This window comes from Tursiops truncatus, chromosome 7 (assembly GCF_011762595.2).
Source record: "Tursiops truncatus isolate mTurTru1 chromosome 7, mTurTru1.mat.Y, whole genome shotgun sequence".
In the NCBI taxonomy this organism is placed as follows: domain Eukaryota; kingdom Metazoa; phylum Chordata; class Mammalia; order Artiodactyla; family Delphinidae; genus Tursiops; species Tursiops truncatus.
This window is the reverse complement of record NC_047040.1, coordinates 85,672,684-85,685,209: the sequence shown is the minus strand read 5'-3', so window position 1 is coordinate 85,685,209 and position 12,526 is coordinate 85,672,684. Positions and strand designations below refer to the sequence as shown.

Below are 12,526 nucleotides of genomic sequence, written 5' to 3'. Positions count from 1 at the left end.
TTTGATTCTATTTTGAATGTTGTAGAAAATACAGTTAGATAATTAGTTCAACATTTAGATTGTAACACATATGTATTTTATAAAAGGATTAGCTGTTCTTTTATATGTACATATTGCAGAGGCACAAGTAATTCCTACCATGGAAGGTATGTTTAAACATTTGCTCCTAATTTAAGGTATTTTTAAAATAAGTGTACAGGAGGTCTCCAGATTTAAAAGCTAACTATAAGGAAAAAGATAGCAAACGACTAAATATAATGATACAATCTATACCTACCATGAGAGAATTTGGTTGTATCCATATTGGAAATCCCTCTCCTGACATTTCTTGACAGGATATACCAATTGGTTCTCATGGAAGTACAGAATCTTTTTCAATTTCCCAAGGTCAGGCCGAAGGGCAGCCAGTTCAGTCAGGTTAAGCACTGAGCTTGCGAAGAGAATCCTAGGAAACAAGGAAATTAGGGTTACCACCCCGAGCATACTTGAAGTGGGCATCCTGTGCCTTCTCTCCTCTTTCCTCATCCTACCCCAAGGAAAACATATCCCCCATAGGGACACATCAAGAGTTAAGCCTTAATACCATGTAGCAGCATTCTAAGTTTTGATCTCTTAAAAAGCAGCTGCTAAGAACTATAAAAGCCCTGAATCTCATTGGTCTTCTCAGCTCAGTTACTGAGAGATGCAGAAAAAAAAAAAAAAAAGCTGGATGGATTTTATTGAAAAAAGCCTAGAAAAGCTCCATCTGAAGGACAAATGGAACAAAGATAAGGCTGACTGGGGAATACTTTGCTTGCCAGTTTCATTACACTTTACTTCTTTATGCAACCAACTACTGAAATTCAATATATGAGCAGGAATGGCACGTGTTCGTGTTATGACATAAACCCTTTTGATTTATGCAATAGACTTATCTAGTGAGGGCTTTTTCTCTTGGCATGTTTTCTTATGCCCCCCTTTTAAATATTCTGCAATATTTGTAGGGTTTTTTCTTTTATATTTTCTTCTCGATTACTGGACTGCTAATGGCACCATATGTACACTCTGTAATATCCCTTATATAAAACATAAATGATAAAAATGAAGAAAGCCTGGTTCCTTGTCTTTGGGGGATAAAAAGGAAACTGAAAGTCTACCTATCCATGGTTATAAATGAAATAGTGTCTATTTACTCACTCATTCCACAAACATTTATCATAAATGCCTACTAGGTACCAGGGTCAAGCGAGGAAGAACAGAAAAGATGAACAAGACAGCCTGCAGAATGAATGCTGCCAATAACAGTGGCATGAACAAAGTACTAGAGGAACAGACAGACAACTGTCTGGGACAACCCGGAAATATTTCACTAATGAGGTGGCTAACACGTGTGGACACAAAAGAGGGACAAATTACATTCCCTGAGCAGCTGAGGACATTTAGATGGCACAATTTTGATGGAATGCCACCTTTATAACATAATATAGCATCATTTGACCCTTACAGCTTTAATTCTCATTCTAAAAAATGAGGTCCAAGAAGGTTAAGGGTTTTTTCTAGAATCACACTGGTAGTAGTGGCAAAGCAGAGATTCCCAGTCTTCTAAGCCCGAAGTACTATTCATTACACCACAGATATGAATTCGTTGTGGACCACTTACATTGCAAACGCTTTTTACTGTACTTAATAAATACAAAATAGCATCCTTGTTATTACCATGATTACAACTACTATAAATTCTCCCTTGCTGACAAGCCAAATGGCTAACTTCAGGTGTTTATATGATCTGCAGCACTAGCCTTCACATAAGAAGAATGATTACATAATAAGTGCATACATCATAAAGAGGAATTCAAGTGTCTTCTTCATGGGCTACAAAAGGCACATAAGACCAAAAAGCAGCCACCTCTCTAAACTCACATTGCTGTATTAATGTTATGGTTTATTGTTTTAAAGTAAAAAATCTTATCAAGGAGATGCATTTTTTAAAATTGTCTATTTGTACTCAACTAAAGCAAATAGAAAATTCATGTTCAGAAAATGTCCTCTATTTTTTCCAAAAATATTCCCACCACCACCACTAAGTATTAGCTTTTCTAAATTTTACATTGAAAATTCTGAAATATGAAAATATTTGCTTATCTACAAATCTGATCTTTAGTAGAGAGAACAATAAAATTTAAACTCAGTCAATCTATATTTTCCTTAAAATAAAACGGATGGCAACTTGTGGATCAAGTTGAGTAATACACCCCCCTCTATTCCCACTCCCCAGTCCCAACATAACAAACTACTCCAAACAATGACTCATTGTTAATCATTAAGACCTGAGCAAACTCAATGTTTTTCACACACAAGGAAGAAAAACTCATTAACTGCAGCTTCCATCTATTCATTAATTATAAAAAATCGTACCCTTATAATGAAGAAATTTGGTAGACATCAACTTACCCAAGTGACCAAACTTAATATGAACAATAATGGGCCAAAGGGATATCATGTATTTCCCAATGTGATACACTGAGAAAGATAGAGATCACCAATTCCTGACAAAAATGCTTGATCTGAATTTGGTCATGAGGAAATAGCCAGACAAATATTCTGCAAAATAAATGGGCTGGATCTCCAAAAAATGTCAAGGTCATAAAAGGAAAAAAATCTAGAGTAAAGGGAAATAAAAAGACCCCCAAACAAAATGCAATGTGTGATACTTGATGGGATACTGAATGGGGAAAAAAATAAAAAACAGCTGTAGAAGATATAAGAACAACAGGGAAACTCTGAATATAAAATTGTAAAGTTTTATCAATCTTAAATTGAAGTGTATTGATTTTACTGCAATTATGTAGGAGAATATCCTCATTCTTAGGAGACACGTGTTGAATTATTAACATGTGAAGCGTAATGATGTCTGCAACTAAGTCTTAAATAGTTCGGTCCAAAGGCCACTAAAAACAAATATTCAAATATTCATAGATAGAAATAAATGTGCAAAATGTTAACATTTGATTAATCTAAATAAATGATATATTGTAACTCACTGATCTAGCCTTGCAAATTTTTAAGTTATACATTTATAAAACTACAAATTTGGGAGGATATTCATTAAATGGCAGTAAGTAGAAGGGGAAAATATGCCACATTCCATAAACAGTAAACCCATCATATATGTATTTCTAGTCAGACTCCAATTGTTCATTTCCTCCAAGAGAACTATCCTCAGGGTGGAACATCTGTAGCAAATGTTTAACTAAAGCAAGCCCTTCACTGTCCTCCTACCACATACCGCCTCTCCTTACCCTACCTACCAGCTGATCCACAATCAAGGAATCCAAATCTAAAATTAAGACTTCCAAATAAAAGCTCTCAAATGAGAGAATGCAATACATTCAGAAGTAAAATGGCAATGATTTTCATAATATTACCCATTTGGGACTGCCCACACCAACACTTCCTTCAGTTTGTTCAGTCATTAACAGGAAACTCATTTTATTTTTATAACTAATCTTGAAATAGCGCTCACTACTTCTAAATTGTGGGAATTATCTCCAACATTAGTAAAGCATTTCTCTTTGCTTTTTTGCTTGTAAAATGGAAGTTAAATTAGACAATAAGCAACTCCTCAAATATTCAGCTCAATGACACCTAAAAAGAAGTGATGAAGATGCCCACAAAAGAAATGCAGGTAAGATTCATAGGCAATTTTTTCTTTGCCGTCCTCCATCAATTAAAAAAAAAGTGTATAATACAATGAATGACATCACTCAATCAGCAGCTAATCCCTAGGCTCCCAATGTTCATCTTGCCTCAGGTATTATTTAAGCAATAAATCCTAACAAGGTGAGCTTTACCATCCCACACTGTGTCTCTGGCAGGAAAGGGCACAAGGTGAAAGCAAAAACCACTAGGAACAAGATAATTCCTGACAGCTGCTGCTTGAGCACAAGTTAAATTGAACAGTTTATCTCAGCATGAAGATGTTATAAGGTTTTATGTTTAATATTTTTAAATTAACATAAAACCCAGAGAAAGCAGTTGGGCAATCTTTCACAAACATGACATACTACAATCACTGTATAAGCTGGATTAGTACTTATTACCATGCTACTACAGAATTAAGCTGTTTTTAGACCACCAAAGAGCTTTAAATTGCAACTTTTGTCTCTGTAAGAGAAACCTATATTTAAAATGTCTGCTAAATTCAAATTAATGGCTACATCATTAGCTTACCATCTCACCAAAAGCATAAGTAAGCTGCTATTATAATCGTCTAACCAAAACAGCTCTGTGCTGTAAAAGTACGTGAATGCCGTTCTAGGTATTTGGGACTGTATGCATATACATGCTTCAAGTATTTTCAATGCACATTATACCTACAATCTGAGTCATATTTGCTTAAGGAATCCAAAATCATTCAACACAATGAAATTCTAGATTTTATTTTTCTTTGATTCAGTTTGAATACACTAGTTGTTTGCCTTTTATCCTATTTTCTTAATATGTCAAACGAGATGTTAAAATATACATAAGCACAGTAGGAGTGTGACTACTATTATCAAGATGCATACCTTTATACCTTAAATGGCATGAAGGGTCAGTGAAATGAGAAACAGAGGACAGGCATTCAATATTCCAACCACCACCATATACAATCTAGGAGAAAATCCTTCATGGACTAATTATCTCACTCTTGACCCATGAAGTTTTTTCAATAGCCCCTCACCTTCCGAAACCATTTATCACATAATGGGATACAGAACACAATTTAACACAGATACCAATTTGGGTTGTTATTTATACTTAAATAATTCCCTGCAGGACTTTCAACAAGCCTTTGACAGAAGAGTGAATGCCATCTTCCAGCTGTGTCACCTTGCTCAATATTTAAATTCCTTGTCTAGATACACGTTGCCCAGCCTCACCCCCTAAGTCTTTCTTCATTCTTTTGTTGCCTATCTTGAGTTCCTGTTCCTTGATATCTACCTCCCAGAATTCTAGATCCTGTACTTTCTGTGATACAATATTTTCTGCAATGAAGGAAATATTCTATATCTGTACTGTCCAATACAGCAGCAACTAGCTACTTATGGCTATCAAGCACTTGTAGTATAGTTAGTGTAACTGAGGAACTAAATTTTAAATTCAATTTGATTTAAGTTTAAATTAAATAGCCATAAATTAATGGGAAAGCACAACTCTGGATGGACCAGCTTCCCTTAACCCAACACTCCACCCATCCTACCTGAATGCAATTCCTCACTGAATTGATTTTCTTGTATAGACCCTTGATCTACTTGTGATAATCTAATTTCTAAGTTCCTCCTGATTTGCTGAATTTCACCTACCAGGGTCTCCAATTCTAGAATGCCAGAATGCCATTTTTTTCCTTCTGATAATTAGAAAACACATGTTCATTTCAGAAAATGTTTTAAGTACAAAAATTATAAATTAATTATCATGCACAACCACCCCAAAAGAGATGGCCACTATTTGCATTCTGGTGCTCATTTAGTCATTATACATTGAGCATCTATTATTTGCAAGGTACTAGGCTAAATAATGGACCTAAAATATAAAACAAAGTAGCTCAGGCAAGAAGAAAATTAGCAGGCTGAGGAACTGAATAAGGACCAAGGAAGCTGGAGCAATTAATTCAATGAATGGCCAGAGAAGATGCTGAGGAAGTCTATGGGTCTTTATGAGACATGAAAATAATTTTGAATTTTATGGTAAGAGCAATGGAAAGAGAATGAAGGATTTTAACTAGGGAAATGACAAAATAATAAATGCATATTGGGTGAATTTACCTTTACTCTTTCACTTTGTAATACGTATAAACTATTGCAATTTTAATTTTTTTTTGCTTTTAATGCATGTTTTTCTATGTTAAAAATTATTTCTGAAACATATATTTAAACAGATTTCATGATACGATGTGTCATACTATCATCGACCCGAACATGATTTTTAAATTTTTAGATTCATGATTTTTAGATTTATTTAAATCTATAAAGTTTAAAATTTTTCTTGTATAATCTCTTGTATTTCTATTGTATCTGTTTACGTATTTCATGAAATGTTTCATTATTTTTTTAATATCAGAGAACTTTACTCTGACTGCTGTATGGAAAACAGACTGTAAGGAATCACTTTGCAAGAAGGGAGAAGAGTAGGGAAGAGAAAAGAAATGTCAGTCTCTTGGACTAAAATGATAGCGCTGATGGTGCTGAGAAGTGGACTGACTGGGTTTTTGCTGATGGTGCTGTCCAGGTTTGCTGATGAACTGGATGTGAGAAGTGAAAGAGGAGTGCTATCCTTTCCTCTGCTGTATCACTCAATGTAACAGGAGCTCAATGATACATACATGCATACGTGAAAATTACTCCCAAACCTTTCAAAAGTCTTCGGCTTAAATATATATTTTTAATTTATAAAAACCTGTGTAGAAAGTTCTAACATTTATTAATCATTGATACACAAAATTTCATTTTAACTATGCTCTAGTTGTCAGCTACTTTATCTTAATTAGAACATTTCTATTGCACGTTTAAATGCTATGGATTTTCAAAAACCTTGAAGAATGTGCGTAACCAAATGTTTCCATTTGCTAAAACAATTAAAAATTCAAGATGGAAGCATATTTAAAGGAAAAAGAAATGGAGTCATTTAATTTCCTAGGTTCTTGTGGGGGGTAATTTACAGGCTAACACAGTATCCAGCTTCCCAATAGCTGTCCCATGATGTAGCATCAATTAATAGGTCAGTTTTTCCACCATGTAATGTTCCTTTCCTGTGCTTATCATGACGGCTAGGAGATCACAATGTAAAGAACACTCGTCCAGAAGGCAGGGAATTGAGGTCTGTAGGTAGGACCTGCCATTGAGCAAAATCTCCAACTGGTTTCTTAACATCTATCCACTCTACAGTCATCAACACTCTGACCTGCCTTACAGATGCTTAAGGAGACAAATTACATAACACCTGTGGTGCTTTCTTAGCTACCAGTGCCACTTAAATTCAGGTATCTCTTAAATTACTCAAGCAAGCTCTCAAGTGTTTTAACTCTTGGTATCTGACATAGTATCTAATCCATAAAAGATACTTAGTAATTATGTTTGTAACAAGAAAGGAAGGGAGGATGGGCCCTATTATTGAAAAAAAAACATAAATAAACTGAAATTTTTACTGTGTACAGAAACATTTTTTATATATTTTGGAACTAGCATCTGTTAAGAGTATTCTTGTAAGACACAAGGTACCATGAACCATTCAGAACGTTTATAAATATATCTGTTTTACACCATCTATCAATAAGTCAACAAATCAAAATATTATCAAGTCTCCTGACTTGACAAGCTAAGAAGTATATCACCCCTGTGCCAAAAGAGCTGACAATATAATTGGCAAAACAAGCCATAAGTAGAGGAAACATTAAATAGCAATAAAAAAGATAAGTAATAGCTCTGTCCTGCACAAGAAATGTAACCAAGCAGTGCAAGGCTGATTATGAATGAAGGCAGAGGCACTAAGCCCTATCCATTCAGAGGAAGAAGAGAAAACTAAGGGCAGCAGAAAATCAGGAAGTCTCAAGTTTACTGAGGATAGGTATAGCAGGGGGAGGCCTGGGTCCTGATGTTTTGGGTCTAGAAGGATCAGTGCTATTTAAATAAGTCAGAGAGGAAGGACAGTGGCTAAAGTTTAGGGTTTGAATAAAAGAAAGTAAGACTGAAAAGGTGATCTTCCACCAGACCTAGAGGTACCCGAATGCAGGATGAGAAGTTCATACTTTATCTGTTAGCCATATGGGGATCCACTGTACATTTATTATCATACTGGAAAGGCTTTATTTCTTCTTACTATCCTTAATTAACTGAGTTATAAATGCTCACTGGCTAAGAAAAGTGGTAGTAAAATGAGAGGAAAAGGAATCAAATAAAGTACCACCATCACTACCACTCTCAAAACAAGGGAAGTTGTTCTATACATAACCAAATATAGATAAAACCAATTCACTTAAAACCACGGCTCGCCATCGTCACTGTTTTTGATAATGAGATACTTAAGTCTCTGTAATGTCCTAAAGGAAGACAGGGACCCATGTATTATGCAAGGTTTTTTAAGTATATCTTATTTAATCATCATCCTAAAAGATATGTCCTATTATCCCCATTTTACCAACTAAGAAATTAAAGTATTACAAGAGGTTTGGTGAAGTGCTAAGACAATAGCAGTTACTAAGAGGCAGAGATGAGTTTCAAATCCAAGTTGACGTGGCCACAAAGTCTCTGCTTTTTCAGTTACTCCACACTGATTTTGAACCATCTAAGATTAGAACGTGACTCACTGTTTCCTGCTAACTGTACTTTTTATTATAGTCTATGTTTGAGAAATAAAGGAATATAAATGGTACGAAGAAGAACTGAGCAGTTTCATTTCATCCCTTCATTCATCATATATTTACTGGGAGATTACAGTTAGACAAATTGCAGAAAGGTGATGACCATCAATGCAGAACCTCCTGAAGAAATGCAATCTAAGCAACACCCTAAATAACAGGAAGGAGTCAGCTGATTGAAATAATGAGGAGGTGGTCAGGGCGGGGGGAGTAGAGAGAAATGGCTGATATTAAGAGCAACAAAGGAAATAGAAATGATGATGACTGGGAGGGACAGGCTAAGGGTGACTCAAAGGTTTCTAGCTTGTGTAATCAGATGGGTAGTAGTAACATTCCTTAACACAAGAGGAGAAAACAAATCAGCAGTTGGAGTAGAGGAGAAATACAGAGACAGATTTTACAAATGTTGAATATAAATGGAGTGTCCAGTAGGTAACTAAAAATAATATATAATAGACCAATGAAAGAAACTTCATTGGAGATTTAATTAAACTAAAGGGCTTGGTCACCAAACATGTCTGCTAAAAATGTGGGTCTGGTTTGTTATATAATTTTACATACTGTGCTACTTGTTTCCACCATATTTCATTTCTTTTTTTTTTTTTTTAACCAGCTTCATTCACTTTATTTTTCTCATAGAAAACTATGTGGTAGCTACAGCTGGAGCCTGGGTCCTCTGCACGGAAACTCTGGTGTGGGTCTTTACAAGGTGGTCAATAAATTCCTGATACGGAGACTTGGTGAACACCATCTCTTTCCAGAGGTAAGGAGTGAGATAACTGTAGGTCTTGTTTCCTCCCATTAGAGTACATACTCTTTGATGAGATAAATTGGATCTGCTGTTCCTTTCTTTGGTAGTTTCCCTAACATGGCAGTTTCCCTAACATGGCAGTTACCACTCTGGATCTTAAGTTCCTTTGTAGCAAGCCCTATATCTTCCTTGTTCATTGTCTTATCTCAGGTGCTCAATAAATGTTTCCAAATAAATGACTGAATGAATGAATCAATCATTCACTCATTACCTCAATGATACTGAGAAAATCAAGCTGGTTGATTCTCTATTTAAAGTGTTCAATATGATAGTCAATTCCACCATTAAAAAACAAGTTGGGAAGCATCCCATGCCCCCCAAAGAAAGCACTTTTCTTACTTCAGCATCCAGTACAATTCTAGGAAGTTTTATTTGATGTCATTTTTTATGGAGCCCATTACTTTTTCCTTAGGGTCCTTAATAATACGTCAGGCACTGTTCTCTACTTCACCATGCTAAAATATCAAGAACTGAAGATACCATCCAAAGAAAAGGAACTCCTGGGGAAAGGTAGGTGTCAACCTGGTATAAAGATCAGGAATGTACAATATCATGATAATAATTCCTGTCATCTTCAGGGATTCATGATTGTCAGCCTTGATGAAGTAAGTCAATTAACATGTAAAGCGCATCTAACTTGCTGAGTGTGCTGGGAACACTTCATATGGTGTTTTATCTCCATAAACTAATATAATTAGTATGTGAAATATTTATAATTCCCCTCATGATTAATCTATTGTAGAAGACTATTCCTTAACAGCAGCATATCATTTTATATTGGAATGTTCTTTGATCTTAAGTTCATGCCACTCCTGAGTCCCTGGAGTTCATTTCTAAATATCATAAAGTTGGGAGAATAAAGACCCAAGGTAATGGGTATAAGTCCTTTGTCACTCCAATTCAACCCCACCAGTGTTGTCAAAGATTACATACATCTAAGGACACAGTGACCTGTCAAGCCAAAAGCTACTGCTTAAATAGATACATAAAGCTCAGTTCAGGCACAAGCCTAAGAAACAAACCACAGGGAAGCCCAGAGTTGCTTTTAGATATTATCATCATTTAGGCTTGAATATTAAGGCACAGGAATAGTTAAAATAATCACAACAATGATGACGACAATAATAATATCTGCTACCTGACGTGTCAACTAAAGCAGTGGTCCCCAACCTTTTTGGCACCAGGGACCAGTTTCATGGAAGACAATTTTTCCATGGACCGGGGTGGTGGCGGGGGGATGGTTTCAGGATGATTCAAGGGCATTAAATTTATTGTGCACTTTATTTCTATCATTATTACATCGTAATATATAATGAAATAATTGTACAACTCACCATAATGCAAAATCAGTGGGAGCCCCGAGCTTGTTTTCCAGCAACTAGATGGTCCTGTCTGGGGGCAATGGGAGACAGTGACACCCAAAGCGTGTTGCTTATGTCCAGCCTACCCCGTGATTTCGTTTTGGTCACTGTCACTGCAGAAAACCCTGCTTCACAAAGACAGGATCTTGGAAACGGAAGCAGGCTTTTCAGTGCTTTTGTGGCAATCTCAGGATACTCCACCTTGACTTGAATCCAGAATGTATGGAGATTTGAAGTTGTCTCAAACATACTTTGAAGGCCACCGTCATTTGCGATCTCAAGCAGTTGATCCTCTTCTAACACGGACAAAGTCGATTCACCTGGCTTATTCACAACTGGGTTGTGGATCCATTCCTTCCCAGTTTGGGGGTCTTTTGTGGTTGGGAAGTAATGCTCAAACTCTTTCGAAAGCTAAGATAGGTGACCATGCACCAGCTGGGAGAAAGAAGGCCCCGGCTCACTCTCCTTCAAAATCTCTGCTAATGTTTGAAACATGTCAAAAATCCCAATGTTCACTCGTCACCCCCATGATTCCAGTTTGGCTTTGAATGCAGCCACTTTATCTGCCGACTTGAACACAGTTGTCATTCTCCCCTGAAGTGACAGAGTGAGTTCATTGAGCAGGTTGAATATGTCACACAAGTAAGCAACTTTTGAGACCCATTCTTTCTGTGTCACTGAAATGTGCTGCCAGTGGTGACTGTTTTTCTAAAAGAAATCTCTGAAGCGGCTCTCATAACTCAGAAACTCTGGCCAGTGATCTACCTTTAGAAAGCCATCTCACTTCTGTGTGTAAGAGAAGACGTGTGTGCTCTGCGTCCATCTCCTACAGAGCTGCACAAACAGACGTGAGTTAAGGGCATGTACTTTAATGTGGTTGATAATTTTCATCACATCCTGCAAAACGCTAAGTTCAGGTGACATTTTTAGGCTAGCCAGCACTTCTCTGTGGATGACACAGTGTATAGGCTCACATTCGGAAGCGACCACTTTGAACCGAGTAGTGAAACCAGGAAGCCGTCCAGTCATGGCAGCTGCTCCTTCCGTGCATATACTGACACAAAATGACCAATTCACTTTTCCTGATATGTAATCATTCAAAGACTTGAATAGTTCTGCAGCTGTGGTGTTGGTTGGCAACAAAAGTGCACATAACACATCCTCATGCACATCCTCCTGAAAAAAAACATATCACACAAAAACAAGCACCGTTGCCTCATTGTCAACATCGGCAGACTTGTCAACCTGTACTGCGTATCACGGTGACTCATTAAACCTAACAACTGTGCCTCAATATCCTCTGCTATTCCATCAATTCGTCTAGTTATGGTGCTACCCTCTCCTAAAAGTTCATGACAGCGTCCTTAGCAGCAGGCAGGATCAACCCTGCACCAACAGTAAAGGGCTTCTTAGCTTTAGCCATGAGGTTAGCCACTAAGAATGATGCTCTCAGTGCAGACACATTTGATGAAGTGGTGGCCTTCAATAATTATTTCTGTTCTTCGTATTCACTTTTTTTTCTTTTGGAAAAACTCCAAAGGCTTGTTCTTTAATGCAGGGTGCTTGGTCTCCACGTGGCGAAGCAGTTTTGAAGGTTTCATGGCTTTGTTGGATAGCTGGTCACCACATTTTTTTTTTTTTTTGCTGTACGTGGGCCTCTCATTGTTGTGGCCTCTCCCGCTGTGGAGCACAGGCTCCGGATACGCAGGCTCAGCGGCCATGGCTCACGGGCCCAGCCGCTCCACGGCATGCGGGATCCTCCCGGACTGGGGCACAAACCCGCGTCCCCTGCATCGGCAGGAGGACTCCCAACCACTGCGCCACCAGGGAAGCCCATTTTTTATTTTTATTTATTTTTTTTTTGTCACCACATATTATACAAAGTGGGCTTGCAGAATGTGAATCACCTGTTGCAATGAACCTGTAATTTAAGTATGTCTCTTGGTATTTTCTTTTAAATGCAGTTTTCTTCTTGTTGGC

The 12,526-nt window shown here is 37.1% G+C and overlaps 1 protein-coding gene across 1 annotated transcript in view; it reads right to left on the bottom strand.

The window, feature by feature from the left end:
* GTDC1 (glycosyltransferase like domain containing 1) overlaps positions 1-12,526 on the bottom strand; it is a 382,423-nt gene that overhangs the window by 212,218 nt on the left and 157,679 nt on the right. The window contains exon 9 of the mRNA XM_019925526.3: positions 278-445. Coding sequence (XP_019781085.1) covers positions 278-445 — 168 coding nt within the window. The remainder of the gene's footprint in view (positions 1-277; positions 446-12,526) is intronic.